General features: G+C 41.5%; 1 protein-coding gene across 1 annotated transcript in view; it reads left to right on the forward strand.

The window, feature by feature from the left end:
- Positions 1-2,868: 2,868 nt before the first annotated feature.
- adcy1b (adenylate cyclase 1b) overlaps positions 2,869-24,181 on the forward strand; it is a gene marked incomplete at its 3' end in the record, with an annotated part of 52,755 nt that continues 31,442 nt past the window's right edge. Inside the window, exons 1-4 of the mRNA XM_081373635.1 lie at positions 2,869-3,459; positions 8,325-8,474; positions 8,561-8,679; positions 16,346-16,457. Coding sequence (XP_081229761.1) covers positions 2,878-3,459; positions 8,325-8,474; positions 8,561-8,679; positions 16,346-16,457 — 963 coding nt within the window. The 5' untranslated portion in view covers positions 2,869-2,877. The remainder of the gene's footprint in view (positions 3,460-8,324; positions 8,475-8,560; positions 8,680-16,345; positions 16,458-24,181) is intronic.

Below are 24,181 nucleotides of genomic sequence, written 5' to 3' on the forward strand. Positions count from 1 at the left end.
AAAATGGAATATGTAAAACAAAATAAGTCATCTTGATTTATCTCACAAATGTTATTTAAATGTTAAATTTATGAGTGAAAATTGTTTCCACACCATATTTTTTTATCAACTTTAAACCAAACCCTAACCTTAATCCTACATGTATATGGTTTTACTGTAGCATTTTTACAGTATTTTCTTAAACAAAGTCAAGTGTAAATGCAGGTCATCCTGAAAAACGAAGGAGATCTGCATTAAGATCTGTCTGCACGTGGACTCTTTTTGACGTTTTGAGGACAATTTCATCTGCATCCTTTCCATCTGAGAACCGAAGGACGACGATAAATCAACATGAAAGTGTGTGTCATGCAGGTCAGATCAGATGATCTGTAATAGCGCTCTATTAGCATTCACTATGAGAGAGAGAGAGAGAAAGATTTTTTGAAAGTTGTAAATAAAACAAAGAGCTAACTCTTTATTTTACAGTGTCCTTGTTACACGTTACATGTCTGTTGTAATAACTATAAATATGCAACTAACCCTAAACCAAACCACAATCCTACCCTAACCCTATAGTAAGTGCATATAGTAAATTAATATTACTCAGTACTTAAATGCATAATTACACTGTAACATGGACATCTTAAAATAAAGGGTTACACTTTATTTTAAGGTGCCATTGTTACAGTGTAATTACACAAATAAATCCAGAACTATATATTTGAAAAACTGTAATAAATCTTGAAGAACATAATAAACACAAAAACATCAAATACAATTAATTGAAAACAAGTACGTTTTAAGTTGAGACGTAAAGGCAGATAGAGAAGAAATATTATGAAGATATTACAAACTACATCGAGTCGAGCTGAGCATTCTTGCGGCTCCGGGTTGTACATACTGTAGCCTTTTAATGTGTGTGTGTGTGTGTGTGTGTGTTTTGTAGGCCAATTAACAAGGCATTGCAGTTGCCAAAACGAGACGTTATTAGTGCATGAATGAGGGTTTCTATATCAGTCAGATTGAGGAGTGGAAACAACTGATATTACGCATGTGATAAAAAGAGTTTTTAACAACTGAAGTAATATGAGAAACAAATGAAAGAGAGGAATCATATAAAACACCAATATCACATACAGGGGAGAAGAGTTTAACAAGAAGCCCATCTAAGTCAGAGGACAGGTCCATTATATTTACAGGTCTGGTGGAGCCAATCAGCATTATTTCAGTTTTGCTGTCATTTCATTTAAGAAAGTTCAGAAACATCGAGTGTTTGATTTCTCTCATACATGCAGTGAGTCGGGCAGACATGAAATATCATAGGGGCAGAGCCGGATTATCCATAAGGGCACTTGGGCCAGTGCCCAGGGGCACCAACCATTCACAACCACTAGGGGGGCACCACATGACACAAGCTTTAAAAATATTTTTTGTAAATTGTTATATTATTAACTTGAAATTCTGAGTTATAGTGCCCAGGGGCACCACACTGTCTTAATACGGCCCTGCATAGGGGATGGTAGTTTTAAGATAGGAGGTTATTTTTTCATTGTTTGGGTAGTTTTTATGTAACCCAGATCCTGGGTCAGGTGTAACAACCCAGTGTTTGGGTAGTTTTTGGTTAAATCAACCCAGTATGCTGGGTAAAATGAGGTTTTCTGTCCTATATTTACCCAGCCCTTCGGTTGAAAACCCAGTGCTTTTTAGAGTGTAGTGCTTTCAGTGAGATAAGAAATGGACCAGGAAAGAGCAGAACAACTGATTCTGATCAGGAAGACGGGAAATGAGGACATCATGACAGATAGTATCAAACGCTGATCTTAGATCGAGGAGAATTAGGATGTTTATGAACCCAGAATTCAAGGATATCCTCAACCACACGAATAAGAGCCATTTCAGTACTTTGTGATTGGTGAAATCCAGACTGAAATAGTTCAAAAACACCATTTACTGTTAAGTAGGATCGTATTTGAGAGGCTACTACTTTCTTAATTTTTTTTGCCAGAAAGGGTCAGTTAGAGATTGGCCTACAAACTTGTTCATATTCAAACGCAGGCCAGATTTATCATGTGCAGATTCTAAACTACAATTGACCAAAATGGTAATGATGAGTGAAATATCAGAAACGCACATTTTAAGTGAAACACTTTAAGTCTGTGTGGGGTCAAGCACGGGCCATGAGATGGTTTTTCATTTTTAATAATGTTTCTTCTTAGTTTTTGTTATCAGAAACTATATAACTGTTTTTATGTTCTATCTCATGTTGTGAAATGAATGTTTACTGCATTAGTTTAGTGTCTTGTTTTGTGTTGAGAGAGAGAGGTGTGTGTGTGTGTGTGTGTGTGTGTGCGTGTGCGTGTGTGTGTGTGTGTGTGTGTGTGTGACACTGTGTGCATTTATCTCTGCTGCTTGTGATGAACTTCGATTCATCATGCCTTTCTCTTCATCAGTGTTATTATGGTGGATGTCAGAATACGTTTAAAGATCTGAAACAAATTTTAGTAGCAACATGGCCTTTCAAATGTAACATTTTACCAGTTGTTCTGTAGATATGTTTAAATTTTTTCCTGTTTTCCAGCTTCCTTTTTTTTTTCTTTTCTCCCCCCCCCCCCCCCTGTAAAAACATCAACTTGCAGCCCGTGTATTGAACACCGTGTGTGGGTCGCTCGCTCGCGCTGCTCCTCGGAGATCCGCGCTCTTGTCAATCAGCAGAATTATCGCGGCTCGCGTTGCGCAGGCGTGATCCAGTCTGAGCCGCGCGAGCTCGAGGCCAGTCTCTCTCTCTCTCTCTCTCTCTCTCTCTCTCTCAAGCGAACCAGCTCCATCTCTCCCGCCAGACATGCCTCTGCACCACCTGCGGATCGCGCGTCTCTCCGGCGCGTGAATGGCCCTCGCGCCATGGACGAATTGCCGTTCCAGAAAGTCAAGACCCGGCGCCGGAGGAGCCACTGCCCGCCCGGGGTCATCGCGTGCGAGGACGAGTTCGACTGCAAGGAGCTCGAGTCGCTCTTCCACAACTACAACCTGAAGCAGGAGCAGGCGTCCACGCTGAAGGCGCTGTGCGTGCTCCTCCTGCTGTCCTTCGGGCTCAGTCTGCTGGAGCTGCTGCTGTCCGGCGCCGGCCTGAGCGTCGCCAAGGGCTCCTACCCCGTGCACTGCGTCGTCTTCATCGCGCTCTTCATCGTCAGCAACGTCAAGTACCTGCAGGTGCCCCAGCTGCAGCAGATCGCGCACCTGAGCCTGTTCTTCAGCCTCACCTTCGCGCTGCTGTGCTGCCCGTTCCCGCACGCGTCGGGCGCGTCGGGCGCCGCGGGTCCGGAGCAGGGCGTGTGGCCGCTGCTGCTGCTGACGTTCGTGGCGTACGCGTTGCTGCCCGTGCGGACGCTGCTCGCGCTGCTCTTCGGGCTGCTGGTGTCCGTGTCGCACACGGTCGTCGCGGCCGCGTCGGTGACGGTGAAGACGCAACGCCTGTGGAGAGCGGTGAGCCCCTGCTTCTTCACACACACACACACACACACACACACACACACACACACACACACACACACACACACACACACACACACACACACACACGAGCGTAATATAGTTCATGAGTTCAGCACTGGACAGCGAGCGCGCGCGCTCAGACACCGGCACCAAAGATGCTGTTCCGATTCGTTTTCCACGTTAAACGCAATAATTGCTATACAATGCAGGGGAATACAATACATAAGCTGACTGATCAACAGGCTTTTCTAAAGCTCATCTATTTGATCATCACGCATAATCAAGATTATGTTTGAGAAGCTCTGCGTCAATCTGTTTGTTCGGATGTTTCAAACACTCCTGCCATGCAATCAAGCTGTGTGATTTACTGCTTACTCTGTTCCTCAAGTTAAGTGCATGCTCGAGGAGGGAAATATTTTCACTCAGTAAATTAATTTTACCAATAGGTTAATTAGGAAGAAACGGCACACATTTAAAAGGAGAAAGACTGAAATAGTATTTAATTGTAAATGCACTCCAGCAATCTTCACAATGATTTGTTTATAGTGGGGAAAGTTCTACTAACTTAATCTCTGAGTTTATTAAATTGAAATATATTAACTGATTATCTCAAATTAGCTGCCATTGTACAGATAGATTTTAAACAAAATCTATATCATTCACTTTTCTGAAAGGTTAACACTTTAATAATATCTGTTGATTTTGATTGAAAGAACGTGGAGGTAAAGACTGTGATGACGCGTTCCCGGTTATTAACATCACAAATCTATTTAACAAATGTATGTATGTTTATTACACTATACGTTGTGTTACATCTATTGCATTATTACAGTAAACTAGTTAAAGCTACTCTTGTTTAATGGGCAGTTTTTATGGTTTTGTTTTCAGATGAGAACACAGATTCAGTATGTGGGACTGTGCATTTAGTGTGTTGCAGAGTCTTCATGTCTGTATTTGCGTACTTGTGTGACGAATGTTTCTGGCCTCATCTGATGCCTTTAGAAAAGAGACAGAAACATGCTGTACATTATACTGTAAGAGTCACACACTCTTAGCAGAAAAGCTTCAGTATCGAACCATAAAGGGTTGTGTCAGACGCTTCATATAGGCTACAGAACCTTAGGGGTCCCATCATGCGATCATTTTATAGATTTACTTTTAATTCATTCATTTTGTTTAAATTTTTAATTAAATGTTATGAATTAAACAGCTCATTAACATACTTCATCAGTAGAAAATATTGAAATAACATAAACATAAAAGCAATTTTGCAATAATTTAAGACATTAAACTGCCTTGCTGTTTGACATCTTTCTCCCTTCTGATCAGCGTAATCAATCTCTTCATATTTCTGTCCTCTTATGGAAAGTCAGAAACAATATCATGGATTTTATCTTTTGGGACAAATGGAAAATTCATTTAATTCAATTCAATTCAATTCATGAATGTATTATACAATGAAATGAATTAGCAAACCTTGCTGTGCATCCACACATGACAACACAACAACAATAATTAAGACACCATAAATGTAACACACTACAATACAGAAACTTGACAGTTTGAGTAAAGATATTGCACATTGTTGTCACAAACTGACCCTAACTGTAATTATGATTAGTGCAATTGAAACATGACTATTCAAGGTGTAATCAAAAGTTCAGTGTTTAGCAGTGTAGTTCTCAGAAACTATGTTAGTTGGGTCCAGATTCACCCAGAGGACGAGCGGCTCGAAGTAGGACGGCTCTGAACAGAGACCAGACACACTTCTGAAAGCTATTTTAGCACAGAAATGGGCAATGAGGCTTCAGATGATCCACACCGGATCCACAGACATCTGTAGATGTGACTGTGAAGTGAGGGTTAGTGATCAGCGCTGGTCTCCTGCGGGACTGACGCATACAGACATATCACTAAAATAACGCATGGAAATCATGTCAGGAATGGTTGGCACCACTGTTGTGCATGTTGGAGTGTATGTTGGAAGGCCTGCGAAGAGGGCACAGTAGGGCACTACAGTAGTCCAGTCTGAATAGACCAAGAGCTTGAACAAGGAGTTGTGTAGCTCCGATAGGAAGGGCCTGATCCTCCTAATGTTGTTTAAGGCAAATCTGCAGGACTGGGCAGTGCTAGCAATGTGGTCAGTGAGGTCCAACTGATCATCAATCACAGCTCCAAGGTTCCTGTCTGTCCTGTCTGTCCTGGAGTTATGGTTGATAAGCCTAGCTGAATGGAGATTTAATATATTCAACAATATTATTGATCTTCCTGCAGTGACACCATTATATGAGAACTGAACTGAGCTGGACAATGACATCACTGTTTTCTCCAAAGTGGCTATATATATATATATAAATGAACTAAATTAATAACTTTTTTACAACAGAAATGAACCATCAGTGAACTTACTAAAGCTGGACTATGATGCTATTTTCTTCTAGATCTGCTGTACAGCAGAAACAGACTCTGTTACATTATTTTCCTGTTATCACTATAAAGCTGCTATGAAACAATCTGTATTATAAAAAGCGCTATATAAATAAAGGTGACTTAACTTGACTGAATGGAGAAGTTGTGCTGGGTTGGCCGAGAATGCAAGCAGTTCTGTCTTCATAAGGTTGAGTTGAAGCTGATGGTTCTTCATCCAGCAGTAAATGTCTGTCAGGAAGGCTGAGATGCGAACAGCCACCGTCTAATCCTCAGGCTGGAATGAGAGGTAGAGTTGTGTGTCGTCAGCGTAGCATTGATGGGAAAAACCAGACCCTAGTGGTGACATGTAGATGGAGAAGAGGAGCGGTCCCAGCACTGAGCCCTGAGGCACTCCAGACACCTCAGCCCTCCACCACACCCTGAAAGTGTGTTTTTTTGTGGTTAGAAATGTGAGATGCAAGTCAGTGCAAGGAAAAACAAGCAAATTCTACTGATAACATTTTTAAAGTTGAACTTCTTTTCGTTTTTAGATTGCCGTGTCATGTGCAAGACACTGCAAAAGATGCGAGACGTGAGAACAACAGTCAAGCACGTCAGTCTAGCTCTTGTTCACTTGTTTATGGAAAAGCAGTGCAGTGGAAAAACATGTGAACAGAGTGTCACTCACATCAATGTTTCATTTCCCTGTAGGCCTGAAACACACGTGTCATGGGCAGTTGCTTACTGAAAAGTTTTAGTGCACAGTTCATAATGTAAGGCATGCATTGAGGAGTGAATTTGTGTGAGGGCCAAAGTTTTCCACAAGCAGACATGACTCACTGTACTGAGTGACAGAAAGCTGCTCTGTGTGAGTTCATACACTACACTAGTGACAGTAGACAACAGACATTTTATGCCTGGTAAATTTTACTGAAGCACCTTTAGATTCTCAGTGCTGCCACGAGACACTCTAGTAGACATGAACTCACACTGTCTCCTTCTGCGGATACACTTCCTCTCTCAGATACATAACTACAACTACATAACCATGGCCAAAAGAGTCATGCTGAGCAACTTAGTTAAAACTAGTTGACATGTTTACATGAACAATACCTGAACAATAACACATCTGGTATAATTACTCTATCAACCCCATAACATTTGAGCTTTGCAAAAATCATTATTAATGGGTAGTTTTCTGTAAACACAGATTCAGTATGTGGGACTGTGCATTTAGTGTGTTGCAGAGTCTTCATGTCTGTATTTGCGTACTTGTGTGACGAATGTTTCTGGCCTCATCCTGATGCCTTTAGAAAAAAGACAGAAACATGCTGTACTTTATACTGTAAGAGTCACACACTCTTAGCAGAAAAGCTTCAATATCGAACCGTCAATTTAGTTTACATTTTTAATTACTTTTAATGAATTAAACAGCATGTAAACACACTTCATCAGTAGAAAACATTGAAATAACATAAACATAAAAGTATTTTGCAATCATTTAAGACATTTCTCCTTATATAGAAGCTTTTTGGCAAAGAAGGTTCTTTAAAACTGGGTCAAGAACCCTAGAGTTTTATATATAACCCCACTGAACCTTTTACTCATGTTGGTCTGTGTGTAAATCACTGAGTTTTCAGCATGTGCTTGTGCAGAGTAAGGCCGGCTAAATAAAGGTGCTGTGCGTGTGTCCTCTGACGAATCTAATCCAATAAAGAGGAGATAGACTCAGGTCCCTTAACTCTACGACCTGAATATGAACAGAAAACCAGCACTGACCGCACTGATGAGGACAAACACACGTCCGAACGAAACTACAACCACACGTAATGCTGTTGTTCACATTGCTCCACTGACACAAACTGTTCTAGTGCTCTTTTACAAAGTCTTGTAGTTTTCAGGCTCTACTAGAACAGGTTTTCCTGCTTGAATGTTGATTATTCTCCTCATATTCTCCATTGTTGCGGCTTCTCTCTTCCCAGTCTGTCAGTAACGCTCTGTTTACTTCCTGTCTCTATGAAGCTCCTCCTTCTGAAAAGCACACTGTGCTCTGATTGGTCGGCTGGAGCAGTGTGTTGTGATTGGTCGAGCGCTTCAAGTGTGTTTAGGAAATGTCCCGCCATTTACCATAACCGCCAGTTTAACACACTACTAACTAACTCAACCAGGCCCCGCCCCTTTATTCTGCGCATGAATTATTATAATGAGGAATATTGTGACGTGTTTGTTCCCGGAAGAAACTCAAGACTACAATGGAGGCGTTTCAGGAGTTCAGAAACACTGACACTGATATAGAAGAACTTTTTAATGCTCAAACAGCAACATTACACACTAAAGCCAGATGAAGATGGAGAAAAGCAGAACAGGTGCTCTTTAAAGCTCTCATATTGAAGCTTGTGTCGTGTCAACATGTCTTGTAATGATTGATCTGGTCTGTATGTTGGCAGCTGGTGGCGAACACACTGCTCTTCACCAGCGTGAATCTGTCCGGTCTGTTCGTACGCATCCTGACGGAGCGAGCACAGCGGAAAGCCTTTCTCCAGGCCCGGAACTGCATCGAGGAGCGACTGCGCATGGAGGACGAGAACGAGAAGCAGGTCAAACTTCATGTGATTCCTTCATTCTTCAGAGATGCTTGTGCTGTTTTGTTCTTGATCTGTCATGTGAACGTCCACTCATGCAGGAGCGTCTGTTGATGAGTCTTCTGCCCAGGAACGTGGCCATGGAGATGAAGGAGGACTTCCTCAAACCCCCCGAGAGGATCTTCCACAAGATTTACATCCAGCGGCACGACAACGTCAGGTAACGCGGACTGAGGTGGTTTGAGTAAATGTAGCGGTTACTGACGTCAACTTGATAACGACTTGATTTACCAGCTTGAGACTTTGTTTTCTTTGTTTACACCCTTGACTGACTGATGGACCTTGAGTCAGCATGAATTCGGGTTGACTGACACATTGATTTTGCCGTGCTGATAGTTGCTTTATTAGTTTACTACTGGTTCCATCAGCAAAGATCAGTGGATGATAGTTTGTTATAGTTTTCCCTCTGTGTTTCTCTGTGGCTGCAGGGATAAAACCGTAAACTACATGAACACACATTCACCTGAAGCATGAGCTCACGTGGATAATATGAAATACTATATAGTGCTGTTCTAAAATTACATTACAAAAAGACTAGAATTTACTTTATTTCTAGCCGTGCTTGTACAGTACATTGTACATTTGGCAGTAAAATAAACATAATGTACTATTTTTTATTAATTTGATTCAATAATAACAATGCATTCTCATGGTTTAGTCATTATTGTGATTTTTTTTATTATATATTTGTATATGTATATATATATATATGAAGACTTCAGATCTTCTAAAATGAGCATTTTTATCAAGCTTGTATATTTAGGTTCAGTAATTTCACTTTAATGACAATTAATAGGTCATTTTCAATGCCATTAAAGTGAATTAACTGAACATAAACATACAAGCTTGATCAAAATGATCATTCTAGAAGAAAATTTCAGATGGCACTTAGAGGCTTTTGCATCTGAAGTCTTCATATATATATATATATATATTATTTTTTTTTTTAATTGAATGGAAAGTTTTCAAAACCCATTTTTCCACCCTAGTTAACGCTAGTGGTCGTCCTCTACTCTTCACTTTACTACAGCGCATGTTCAGTCTCATTGTGAATGACATTCTTCTAAACAAATACATGCATGTGTGTCATAATCTTTTATGAAAATGTCATGAGTTTCTCTGCTGATCTTCAGTCAGTGTTCACTATAGGGTGCATCACTGTAAGTGTTGGTTCTCGTGGAGAACAGGATCCCGTGATCAGTGAAGGTCCTTCAGCTCTGTGTGTCCTGCGGTGTTTCTGAGACACTTCGCTGGTCTGCAGATTAAACCTCTGCAGGGATTTGCTGCAACGGACACTAAAGACTGTTGCGTAACGCTGGCAGTGCTTAAAGACACACACACACACACACACACTGACAGAGATCTGCTCATGCTCAAGAGTATTTCTGTCCAGATCAGAGGGAGGGAATATGCGCCATTCCTCCTCTTGCCCTGTTGACTCTGAATGACATCATTGAAATATTAATGGCAAATATTTTTCAGTATTTCTAACAGTGATATGCATATGTATATATTTCAATATTTAAACATTTACTTTAAAGGGTGATTCATGTTTCAGTGAGAGGAAGCATCATTTAACTGAACAGTCATCAACAGAGAAGACAGTTTGGACTTTGAACTTCCAGATCAAATAACTCACAGAACTCACGCACTTTAAAGTGCCCCTGCTCTGCTATTTTAAGATTGTTAATGTTGTTTTTGCGTCTCCTACAACAGGTTTACATGCATCCAAGGTCAAAAACACTCATTTTCTTATAATATACAATGCAGCATCAGCTCTTTGCCTTTCTGAGAGTCTACTCTGCTCTGATTGGTCAGATGTCGTATCTCTTCAGCCAGGCATTCATATAATATTTTTAATCTTACAGTTCAAACTACAATCCGGCCTCTAGTTCATAAATGCCAGAGGAGAACTGGCCCCCGACTGAGCCTGGGTTCTCCCAAGGTTTTTTTTTTCTCCATTAGGTCACTTGATGGAGTTTTTCGGTTCCTTGCCACTGTTGTCTTTGGCTTGCTCAGTTGGGGATATTTTGGGGATTTTTAATTTGATTTTATTAATCAATAAATTCCACTAGAAACAAACCTTGTTGTATTATTTTAATTTAATACTGTGAATCTGCTTTGATACAATCTGTATTGTGAAAAGCGCTTTACAAATATACTTGACTTGACTTGACATGTCCCAGTGTTATGTTGTGATTGGTCTACTCTGCTCTGATTGGTAAGATGGCCCAGTCTGTTGTGATTGGTCTACTCTGCTCTGATTGGTCAGATGGCTCAGTCTGTTGTGATTGGTCTACTCTGCTCTGATTGGTCAGATGGCTCAGTCTGTTGTGATTGGTCTACTCTGCTCTGATTGGTCAGATGACCCAGTCTGTTGTGATTGGTCTACTCTGCTCTGATTGGTCAGATGGCCCAGTCTGTTGTGATTGGTCTACTCTGCTCTGATTGGTCAGATGACCCAGTCTGTTATGATTGGTCTACTCTGCTCTGATTGGTCAGATGGCCCAGTCTGTTGTGATTGGTCTACTCTGCTCTGATTGGTCAGATGGCCCAGTCTGTTATGATTGGTCTACTCTGTTCTGATTGGTCAGATGGCTCAGTCTGTTGTGATTGGTCTACTCTGCTCTGATTGGTCAGATGGCTCAGTCTGTTGTGATTGGTCTACTCTGCTCTGATTGGTCAGATGACACAGTCTGTTATGATTGGTCTACTCTGCTCTGATTGGTCAGATGGCCCAGTCTGTTGTGATTGGTCTACTCTGCTCTGATTGGTCAGATGGCCCAGTCTGTTGTGATTGGTCTACTCTGCTCTGATTGGTCAGATGGCCCAGTCTGTTGTGATTGGTCTACTCTGCTCTGATTGGTCAGATGGCCCAGTCTGTTGTGATTGGTCTACTCTGCTCTGATTGGTCAGATGGCCCAGTCTGTTGTGATTGGTCTACTCTGCTCTGATTGGTCAGATGGCTCAGTCTGTTGTGATTGGTCTACTCTGCTCTGAATGGTCAGATGGCCCAGTCTGTTGTGATTGGTCTACTCTGCTCTGATTGGTCAGATGGCCCAGTCTGTCGTGATTGGTCTACCCTGCTCTGATTGGTCAGATGACCCAGTCTGTTATGATTGGTCTACTCTGCTCTGATTGGTCAGATGGCCCAGTCTGTTGTGATTGGTCTACTCTGCTCTGATTGGTCAGATGGCCCAGTCTGTCGTGATTGGTCTACTCTGTTCTGATTGGTCAGATGGCTCAGTCTGTTGTGATTGGTCTACTCTGCTCTGATTGGTCAGATGGCTCAGTCTGTTGTGATTGGTCTACTCTGCTCTGATTGGTCAGATGGCCCAGTCTGTTGTGATTGGTCTACTCTGCTCTGATTGGTCAGATGGCCCAGTCTGTCGTGATTGGTCTACTCTGTTCTTATTGGTCAGATGGCCCAGTCTGTCGTGATTGGTCTACTCTGTTCTGATTGGTCAGATGGCCCAGTCTGTTGTGATTGGTCTACTCTGCTCTGATATGTCAGATGACCCAGTCTGTTGTGATTGGCTTAATCTGCTCTGATTGGTCAGATGGCCCAGTCTGTCGTGATTGGTCTACTCTGTTCTGATTGGTCAGATGGCCCAGTCTGTTGTGATTGGTCTACTCTGCTCTGATTGGTCAGATGACCCAGTCTGTCGTGATTGGTCTACTCTGCTCTGATTGGTCAGATGGCCCAGTCTGTCGTGATTGGTCTACTCTGTTCTGATTGGTCAGATGGCCCAGTCTGTTGTGATTGGTCTACTCTGCTCTGATTGGTCAGATGACCCAGTCTGTTGTGATTGGTCTACTCTGTTCTGATTGGTCAGATGGCCCAGTCTGTTGTGATTGGTCTACTCTGCTCTGATTGGTCAGATGGCCCAATCTGTTGTGATTGATCTATTCTGCTCTGATTGGTCAGATGGCCCAATCTGTTGTGATTGGTCTATTCTGCTCTGATTGGTCAGATGACCCAGTCTGTTGTGATTGGTCTACTCTGCTCTGATTGGTCAGATGGCCCAATCTGTTGTGATTGGTCTATTCTGCTCTGATTGGTCAGATGGCCCAGTCTGTTATGATTGGTCTACTCTGCTCTGATTGGTCAGATGACCCAGTCTGTTGTGATTGGTCTACTCTACTCTGATTGGTCAGATGGCTCAGTCTGTTGTGATTGGTCTACTCTGCTCTGATTGGTCAGATGGCCCAGTCTGTTGTGATTGGTCTACTCTAGTCTGATTGGTCAGATGGCCCAGTCTGTTGTGATTGGTCTACTCTGCTCTGATTGGTCAGATGGCCCAGTCTGTTGTGATTGGTCTACTCTGCTCTGATTGGTCAGATGGCCCAGTGTTATGTTGTGATTGGTCTACTCTGCTCTGATTGGTCAGATGGCCCAGTCTGTTTATGATTGGTTTACTCTGCTCTGATTGGTCAGATGGCCCAGTCTGTTGTGATTGGTCTACTCTGCTCTGATTGGTCAGATGGCCCAGTGTTATGTTGTGATTGGTCTACTCTGCTCTGATTGGTCAGATGGCCCAGTCTGTTTATGATTGGTTTACTCTGCTCTGATTGGTCAGATGGCCCAGTCTGTTTATGATTGGTTTACTCTGCTCTGATTGGTCAGATGGCCCAGTCTGTTGTTATTGGTCTACTCTGCTCTGATTGGTCAGATGGCCCAGTCTGTTGTGATTGGTCTACTCTGCTCTGATTGGTCAGTCTGTTGTGACTGGTCAGATGGCCCAGTCTGTTGTGATTGGTCTACTCTGCTCTGATTGGTCAGATGGCCCAGTCTGTTTATGATTGGTTTACTCTGCTCTGATTGGTCAGATGGCCCAGTCTGTTGTGATTGGTCTACTCTGCTCTGATTGGTCAGATGGCCCAGTCTGTTGTGATTGGTCTACTCTGCTCTGATTGGTCAGTCTGTTGTGATTGGTCAGATGTCCCAGTCTGTTGTGATTGGTATACTCTGCTCTGATTGGTCAGATGACCCAGTGTTATGTTTTGATTAGTCTACTCTGTTCTGATTGGTCAGATGGCCAAGTCTGTTGTGATTGGTCTACTCTGGTCTGATTGGTCAGTCTTTTGTGATTGGTCAACCGCTTACAAGGCATGCCTTTTTTCAGACAATTTAAATTTTACACCAAGTGATAAGACACACCAATAATTACTGCCCATAATGTCCCAGCAACCACAACCACTAAGAACACCCTAGCAACCACTTAGTAACAGTAGTCTTCAGTTCATCATGTGTCATTACTCATAAAGGCTGATTAAATGATGTGTAACTCGTGCTCGTCTCTGTCCTGATCTGTCACTCATTATCTTCATTGATTGAAAGATTCTGTCACTCATGCTCCTCTGATTGCTCGTCAACAGCATGAACTCTGTCACAGATGGACGCGCATTAAGATACTCACAGCAAACTGAATTTATGGCACCAGTGTTACAGTGGCATCTGTGATCTGACAGAGCGGCATTTGAGCGGCTCAGTGTTCCTGCGCCTCCGCACACACTCCGCGGGACGCCTCGAACGCCTCGCTCTCATGTGTGTGTCGCTTCACAGCTCAGATGGAGCTGGACGTCAGTGTTCATGTGTTTCTGGACCGTCAAGGTGTGTGTGTGTGTGTGTTTGTGTGTGTGTTTGTGTGTGTGTGTGTATCATCGTCATCTTCATATCACTATGACAGCGGGAGGCAGTCAAATGACAGGTGGCCAAACCGTCATCAGACCTGGTTTATTAACACTCTCATGAGAACCAGAGAGACTGAAGCCTTTATCTCAGTTACTGTGGTGTGAGCTTCAGATCTGACTCATATTTCATCAACTGGTTACTACCCTGGAAAAATGTTCTTCCTTTTGGTATTTCTGACTTGTTTATTTTTAACTTGTTTAACAGTACAAATATCTAAATATCTGAATTCAAATAGCTGAATATCAAGATACATTTGCTCGAGATGAACAAAGACATGAACATAAGACGTCTTGTTTGCAGAGTTTATACATAAAACAAGAAAGAAAATATGTGGACGGAGATTGAAGCAGAGGTCGTGATCAGCTTCACTCCTGTTTTGTGAGTGTTGAATGCTGGAACATATTCGTGGAAAACAACAGAAAATAAATGATTCAGTCAGTAGGAGACATTTTATTTGAGTGAAAGCTTAGAATTGAGAATAATACTGAAGAAATATCAATAAACAGATGTAGTTTAAAGAGCACCTGTTCTGCTTTTCTCCATCTTCATCTGTCTTTAGTGTGTGGTGTTGCTGTTTAAGAGTGAAAAAGCTCCAGTTCTTCTCTATATCAGTGTCAGTGTTTCTGAACTCCTGAAACGCCTCCATTGCAGTCTTGAGTTTCTTTCGGGAACGAACACGTCACAGTATTCCTCATTATAATAATTCATGCGCAGAATAAAGGGGCGGGGCCTGGTTGAGTTAGTTAGTAGTGTGTTAAACTGGCGGTTATGGTAAAGGGCGGGACATTTCCTAAACACACTCGAAGCGCTCGACCAATCACAACACACTGCTCCAGCCGACCAATCAGAGCACAGTGTGCTTTTCAGAAGGAGGGGCTTCATAGAGACAGGAAGTAAACAGAGCGTTACTGACAGACTGGGAAGAGAGGAGCCGCAACAATGGAGAATATGAGGAGAATAATCAACATTCAAGCAGGAAAACCTGTTCTAGTAGAGGACCCCTTTAAGTGAGAACACAGTTACAGAAATGTATGCGCTTTACAAAAACTAGGCATGGTGGTCATATGACACATTTGATGAGGGATGTTCCAGTCTTTAATAGGCTATTTGCTGTATGTGCAGGAGACAATCATTAGTTTACACACACACACACACACACACACACACGCACACACGCACGCACGCACGCACGCACGCACGCACACACACACACACACACACACACACACACACACACACACACACACACACACACACACACACACACACACACACACACACTCACTCACTCACTCACTCACTCACTCACTCACTCACACACTCACTCACTCACACACACACACAGGGTCCTGTTTATGGAATGAGTGATCCTACTTTTTTTTAGTGGCTTATGACATTCAGATTCGTCTGGACTCACTGCAGGAGTGACAGAAGATTTCGTCCAACCATCTTTTAAAAAATGAACACTCTGCCTGCCAAATTACAATTATAAACACACCACTGAAATGTAGAGGATCAAAGCAAAACTGACAGATGCTCATTATGCAAGAGATCAATGCCAACCCTAAACGTGTAAAAATAGACAGATTTATATGTCTCTTTACTTTATGTTATGCTTATGGGTGATACATTTAGAAATAGCCTTATGTTTGCGTATAAAATCTCATTGCCTTTGACGACAGAGAAGTTGCACCTCTGCGAGAGAAAGCATAAAGCTTCCACTCATGTCTGATGAACTTGAGCACGGACAGATTTATTTTCAGCACAAAGAACGTTCAGGGCTTCAGCTCGGTCTTTGCTAGATTAACCCCAGCGGACTCGTCTCTGTCCATTCATTATTACAATGAAGGTGGACAGACAGATACAGGCCAGCGCCTCTGTGCCGCAGCTCAGACTACAGATGATATTCTCTGACAGTTGTCATCTTACACTGAATAATTTAATCTGAATCAGATCAAACATTCAATAAAATTGTGACACCCATATTAAACTGCTCACTACTGCAGCGGAAATATAAACAAACCTATTACTATTATTATTATGCATTTTTCTTCCTTATTGAGATCCTTTTGATGTAAAGTGACAACAAAAGACACGTCTAAAACCCTTCCCCTGCTCTCTGTTCCTCCAGCATCTTGTTTGCGGATATCGTGGGCTTCACGAGTCTGGCGTCGCAGTGCACCGCACAGGAGCTGGTCAAACTGCTCAACGAGCTCTTCGGGAAGTTCGACGAGCTGGCCACGGTGAGTCTCTCCTGCTCTCTCCTCTCATTGGCTCTTTCCTGTTGCTATGAAAGTGAGAAAGTGATGTGTGGCCAAGTACGGTGTCCCATGCTCGGAATTTGTGCTCTGCATTTCACCCATCCGAGTGCACACACACACACACACACACACACACACACACACACACGGCATTGAGTATTGCAGAGGGGTGGGAATCTTTTGGTACATCGCGAATCGATTCACATCGACACTTGAGGTCACGATTCTCGATTTTGAATCAAATTTTGACTCGATATGTGCATAGATTTGATTGTAGTTTACTTTTTTGTGTTACTTTTCTTATTTGACTGCAGTAGACAGTTTAATAGATCTAGAAGAAGAACAATCCTACTGAATTACATGCAAACCTTAAAATGAATTTAGTTTTCTTCTCATTTTAGTCAACCCAATATTATAAAACAAATGCCCTTTAAGCTGACTACAATCATTACACACAGTCGTCTGTAATACAGCAAGGCAGGCATTTTTATTTAATGTTTGATATTAAAAATAGGAACAAAGAAGCAAATTACAAACAATATGACAAATACAATAGAAAAAAATATACAAATTAAATATTGTTTTGGGTACAGTAGCATAGGTTTATTTAACATGTCAAATGTTAACAATAATCAAATGCTAAAATAAAACACTGTAGTCTTCACTGCATTAATTAAATATACATTTTTAATTAACATTAATAAAATGGATGGCAACAGTTTATGAGGCTGCTGTCCCTTTAAGAATGAATGCACGGATCTGTTACACATCCGATGTTCTCCCATTTGTTTTCGTTTGCGTAAGACAGAACAGACTGTTTACAGTGAATACTCTAAAGTCCACATGATGTGCATTTTGACACAATTGTGTGTGTGTAGCTGTGAAAGAGAACTGAATTCGAGATTGTATGTATGTGTGAGTTGGCATCTGTGCTCGTAGTACTTCAGCTGTGTGTCCGTCGTGATTAACGTCAGTAACTTTAAGGAACTGCAAAGCTCACTTTAGAAAATCGACTTTTGATATTTGTGAATCGATGCAGATCAGTAGAAGATAGATTTGCGATTCATATATGAATCGATTTTTTCCCGCACTCCTAAGTACTGAACACACACACACACCCAGTGCTGTGGCGCCCGAGGAGTGATTGGGGGTTCGGTGTCTTGCTCAAGAACACCTCAGTTGTGGGTCATGAGAGTTGAAGAGAGCGCTGTTCATTCACTCCTACATTTCCTGCCGCTACTGAGACTCGAACCCACAACCTTGGGTTGCAAGTCCGACTCTCTAACCATGCCACAACTGTCCTCCTTTTTCTTTTTCTTTGTTTTCTTCTTTTTATAAAAGATATTTTTTTGTGATTTCATGCCACAGCATCAGGAAGACAGGTCTGCATAATCAAAGAGTTATATGCTTCTGAAAATGACAGAAGCGGTGTGATCATGACAGGCTGTTCCCTGAGGAGTTTGATCAAACTTGTGTGATCTGAGAGTCAAGAGCTGATGTCATGTGTGTCTCTGTGTGTGTGAAAGAGCTTCACAAATCCTTTTCTTAAAGCACACTGTATCTGTATGTGTTGGTGAGAAACATTCAAATATTCACAGTTATAATAGGATAAAAGACAGAAATTAAAAAATTTCAGACATTCAGACAACAGACATTAAAATGTGACGCTTCACTGGTTGCAATGCGGAAGTAGATATCTTTCTCCTAGTTTTCCAGTCACTCTCATTCTTCAGTCTTTACGCATGGATGAACTTGGTTAGAAATATCTTTGCTCTGAAAGGCTCTTCTCCGCACTGCATTGCTATGTAAATAAACATAACTGCGCACATAACAGCAATTACTGACCTGTCTTACTGAGGATAATGTGATCTTTATTAAACAATTCTGTAAACTTAGATTTATTGTATGGTCTATGTACAAGTGAAAGAACTCTAAACAGGGCTATTATTGTTAACTAAAACTATAAGCATAAAATAAAATAGAAAAAAACTTATACTTATTTTATTTCAGGCCAAGGCAGCATTTCTCATTTTGATTTAGTTTAAGTTGAAGTACTAAAATAACTAAAACTAAATTAAAGCTTTATAGACATATTTCACATCCTCTCCTCTTGTCATTTTGACCTGAAATTCATTTTCTTTTTAATTAAATGTTTTGTGTGTGTTCATTGGAGTGGTACAAGACCTGGTCAATTTGATCCCCATTGGAATAAATGGGAAATTGGATAAAATGGGAATTTTTTTTAAATTGTCAAAATAAATCTGGCGCAATCCAGAACACACAAATGAAGGGACGCGACCATAGAACATGTCCAATGCAGAACACACACTCTTACATTTACATTTAATCATTTAGCAGATGCTTTTATTCAAGGTGACATACAAATGAGCGATGTACTTTTATGAGCAATAGATGCAATCAAACCAACTGTAATGTGTAAGCAGGGATGAAGAGTGGTGTGAATCCAGTTGCAGCAGTATTTATTGAAAATGAAAACAAAGGTAATCCAACTAGAGGGTCAAAACCAGGACCATGAACCATGAACCATGAACCATGAACCATGAACCATGATAAAAGAGCAAGAACACAACAGCTTCACACAACATGCAAAGACAACAACCAACAAACCAAGACTGAAACACTTGGGTATATATATACACTCAAGGGGAGATTGGCAAACAAGACACACCCAGGAACAATCAGGAACTAATCAACAAGAAAACCTACAAAGGGCTAAAAAACATGGAGCAAGACAGATAATAACATGAAAGTCCATGCAGGAACGCACAAGACGGGGCACAAAGGTTGAAATCATCACACCAAAAATAGGTGATAATTGATGACCAATAATATGCAAGTACTGTGACCAGTCCCAGTTAGTCCAGCACAATACACATAGCAAGTTTTTTTTTTTTTTTATAAATAGATATAGAATAGAAATAAAAAGATTTGAATAAAAAGATCTTCCGCAGTTTCTTGAAAATAAAATGGCTAAAGACTGGTTGAGTTGAGTTGGGCAGGTCAGTCCACCGGCAGGGATCAGTCCAGGTGAAGGTCAGTGAGAGTGATGTTGTGCCTCTTTGAGATGATGGCACGCCGTTCACATGCAGAACACAAGCTTCTGGAGGACTCACAGGTCTGGAGTAGCGAGTTTAGGTATAGGGGAGCAGAGCCAGTGGTTGTTCTGTAGGAAAGCCAGCAGTTTGTTTTGACGAGCCTAGCTGAATGGAGAAGTTGAGCTGAAGTGTTGGGTTGGCTGAGACCGCACGCAGCGCTGTCTTCGCAAGGTTGAGCTGAAGGTGATGGTTCTTCATCCAGCAAGAAATGTCTGTCAGGCAGGCTGAGATGCGAGCGGCTACCGTCGGATCATCCGCCGTCGGATCATCCGGCTGTAATGAGAGGTAGAGGTGTGTGTCGTCAGCGTAGCAGTGATGGGGAAAACATGCTTCTGAATGACAGACCCTAGTGGTGACATGTAGATGGAGAAGAGAAGCGGTCCCAGCACTGAGCCCTGAGGCACTCCAGACACCTCAGCCCTCCACCACACCCTGAAGGACCCGCTGAGAGGGAAGGCCTGAACCGCTGGAGTGTGTTCCTGAGATGCTCTTCATCTCGAGGACTGACAGGAGGATCTGGTGGTTAGCGCAGTGTCAAACGCAGCAGATCCAGCGGGATGAGAACTGAGGATTTGCCAGTCTCAGAGCCTCAGTAACTGAGAGCAGGGTCGTCCCAGTTGAGTGAAGCTTCTGAAGCCAGACTGGTTGTTGTCCAGGAGATTGTTTTGTAAGAAAAGTGTTTAGCAATGAACGGAAGAAGGGTTTAGAGTGTGTTTCTTAAGCAGTGGGGTTATCAGAGCCTCTTAAATGCTGTGGGAAAGGCACCAGTGTGAAGAGAGGTGTTGATAATACGAGTGAGTGCAGATACAACTGCAGAAGAAATGCCCTGAAGGAGGTGAGTGGGGATTTGATCAAGCGGACAGGTAGCAGGGTGATTGGGAAGGATGAGTTTGGAGAGCAGAGAGAAGGAGGGGGGTGTATGTGTGTGTTTGCTATGATGATGTTTGTGTCAGTTTGTGGAGTGGAAAATTGGCCACTGATGGTGGTTGTTTTATTTACACACACACACACACACACACACACACACACACACACACACACACACACACACACACACACACACACACACACACACACACACACACCTAGAAATTCCCATTAAAATGAATTGGGGGGCATATAATGTGGAAATGTTTTTGTTTTGTTTTACAATTTGTTTCAAATGCAAACCACAAAGAGATATGAAGTAGTGATGCGTGGGCCGTCTCATAACCCACGGACCCCGCGGGTAACCCGGAACGAGTGGGGAAAGAAATTGTCACTTTATTTGCGGGGCGGGTTGGGGCGGGCCAAATAATTTCATAAAAGAGGGACCCGCGGGTTGGAAAAAAAGCCGACCTGCGCATCACTAATATGAAGTGGTTAGATTTGAACAGATTCAGAAAAGATTAAATAAATACACAACAAAATTACTACAACTTTGACAAAAATTTAAATGAAAACGAATTAATGAATTAAAAATATTAACTCAACTTATAATAGTATACAGTATCAATAATACTAAAATAACACTGGCTCTATCTGTCCTGCTGTCTTTAACCTTTTGTGTCCAGACAGGTTACTGATTTATATCATTATTACTGTAAAAATAATAATTATTCTTTTTTAAAGTAAGAAAAATCTTAATATGATATTGTTATATTGCACTTATGTAAATGTGGTTGTATGTATTCTTTTGTATTTTGATTGTAGACATTGGTGTTGTAGTAGTGTCATGTGACTTGTTTGAGTCAAGAAGACTCCCTGGTTTTGGCCGTCGATCACTGGAAACGACACTTGCTCTCTTTCAGTTCTCTTGCATGTTTCTTGACCAAATTGTCAGGTGTGGTGTAGAGGGAAGCGAGGATCCAAACACACAGAACCAAGACAGCATTGAATTGTGTGATTGTTTATTAAAATGTAGTATGGAATATTGGAATGTCAGGTATTTTCTAACTTTTTCTGATTTTTATTGCTATTTAGTTTCATTTTAGGTGAATATTTGACACATCAGCCAGTGAATCACTGTGAGCATTTTCAGTTTACCCATGGAAAGGTTAAAGCAAAGTTGTTTTGAGTCTCCTGCACTCACACCCCCACCGGTTAATTCTCTCCCTGTCTGTCTCAGTTAGGGAAGGTAAAGGTGCTTTAATGTGAAGGCCATGTGTCTCTACGCAAATAAACATGTAGATGTATCTCAATGTAATCTAGGCACAATTACTTACATTCACATGTGCCTGTGAAATCCTTTAATCCAAGGATTACACCAACATGTTTTCTGTCCAGCTTAAAAAATCTTCAGCACGTCTGTGCTCGATGTTGCAGCGTGATTCTCGTTCTGTGGTGTGAATTCGTTCGTTACATGGTCGGTTTGTTCGCACGTTTCATTCGGTCCACTCATGCTCCTTCTGTTGGACTGTCTGTTGGGTCACACACATGCTGGTCCACACCATTGCTCTAGACTCTGCTCTTATGCTGTGTTTGAACTGTGGGATTGTGCTTGTGGTTATATTGTTCGGATTGCTTGTTTTGTTTATGTTGTTTAAAGAGTGTAAATATATATATTGATTTATCATGAAATCCTTCATCCTCACCACAGTTCTGAGAATGTGAAAGGGAAATAGCCACACCTACTCATGAATAATGTGGAGAGGTACCCTAGACATGTACGTGTTGATAGTCAGGTCAAATATAAAACATACACATCACATCCGCGATACTGAACATCTTTCCCCTTGCAATTAGTACATTGTGCGCTATCATTATCTTCCATCAAGTGCAATACATATTTATTAACATTTTAAAATGTGTTTGTGTTTCATGACACTTCAGAAATCATTTTATGTAAACTGTTAAGAAAGTGTGCCACTGTGCTATTTAGTCTAAATATGAAGTGTAAAACTTTTTTAATGAGGAAAAATGAGCTGAGTGTATCTTAAACAGATGCTTTTATCTAAAGTGAGAAAAACACACACTTACAAATGATGAAAAGCAGAAGCTATTTATTTGTATTAAGGTGTCAAGACACTTAAAAGAACCACAGTGTGTGTCCATGACGAACCAGGAGATGTTTATATGGGCAATAGCAGCGGCCCCAGCACCGAACCCTGAGGCACTCCAGTGTTTAGCCTCCTCCTCGGGACACCTCGACGGACCCGCGCGTGCCAGTGAAGTGCAGGTCCCGTGACAGGCGGCAGGATCTGAGTATTCCCTCTGTCCAAGGCAGTGGACAGGTCTAGTTTGACTATTTAGGCAATTTCAATCTCTGAATGATTTCAGAGTTTCATTTACAGACAGATCTCCTGATTCTCCTCTTTTAAAGCTGAATGTTCTGTGAAAGAAGAGAGAGAGAGAGCTGATCGAACACAATTTTGACAGGAGAGGGACTGTTTCTATTACTGTAGGGTTAAGTATTGTATTTTCAAGCTGTTAGGTTAACCAAGTCTATATAGAAGTGATGGAAAAGATGCCAGTAATAACAAGAGATGTAAGAGGATTGTGGAGTGGAATGGTTTTCCTTGAGCAAAACCACTTCAGGAGGTTCAGTTTGATCCAATTAAGTGTTTACGTGGTGTGACGTGCAGGCTCACTGGCTTGCCGTTACAGGAAAGTAGCTGTGACTGTAGCTGACCCGGGATCAGTTATGGTTTAATGATGATGATGATGATTTGGGATTATACAGTGAGGATAAGTTTCATGAGACTGGTTTAGTAAGTATGCACAAGGCCTGTGAGTGTAAATGTTTTCCTGACCGGTCATGCTATGCCAGTAACTGGAGTCCAAATGGGTTTACAATACTGTAGTTAATTCACACAGGCTTTTACGACTCCTGTATGACCCATAGAGAAGACTCAATCACCTGTTAAGGCTTGTACTCCTTCCCGCTGAGGTTGTTCTGCTCTGTAATACGGTTCAGTGCTGGAGTGCAGGTGCTTGAAAATGATGAAAATGATGATGATATTCATATAACAGCAGCAGTAGATTGTGGGGAGAGTAACTGGGAAGATTCAGTGGTGAACATGACAGAGATTCACCGGGTGGGACCGTATGTTTTTGGTGGGGGTATAAAAACCTCTATATATAAGGACATTACACTTAAATTGACAGTTTTGAAGGGAGTTCTAGGAGATCCACACAACATTTTAGGGGGAGAAAAAACTTGCTTGGACCAATATTCATTATGAATGGCGCTATACGAATTATTTTAATTATTAATCATTATTTTTAATTAGTATTGATATTTTCCAGATAATATTTTAGTACAATGACAACATAAAAATGGCAATTATTTTCATTCATGTTGTCTTCGTAAAATCACATTTACTATTTTTCGCACACTTTATAAATGGTCTTATTTTAGGAAGCTAATCCTTTGCAAGAGGTTCATCATAATATGATATATAATATTATGTGGGTGGGTGTCAACTAAATGATGCTTTCTTGGCACTTCAGACAGACATCTCGAGGAAGAAGACCAACACAAACAACTCAGTATTTATTTGTGCATTTATTAAATTACAAATACTTCTGTGGACTTTTGGATTGAAAGCAAAGAAACGGTGTTTGTGAACTGAATGCATGCGGATTTGCTGCCTGCATTTGTGAACTGAT

Source organism: Scardinius erythrophthalmus (assembly GCF_964197995.2).
Source record: "Scardinius erythrophthalmus genome assembly, chromosome: 9".
In the NCBI taxonomy this organism is placed as follows: Eukaryota; Metazoa; Chordata; class Actinopteri; order Cypriniformes; family Leuciscidae; genus Scardinius; species Scardinius erythrophthalmus.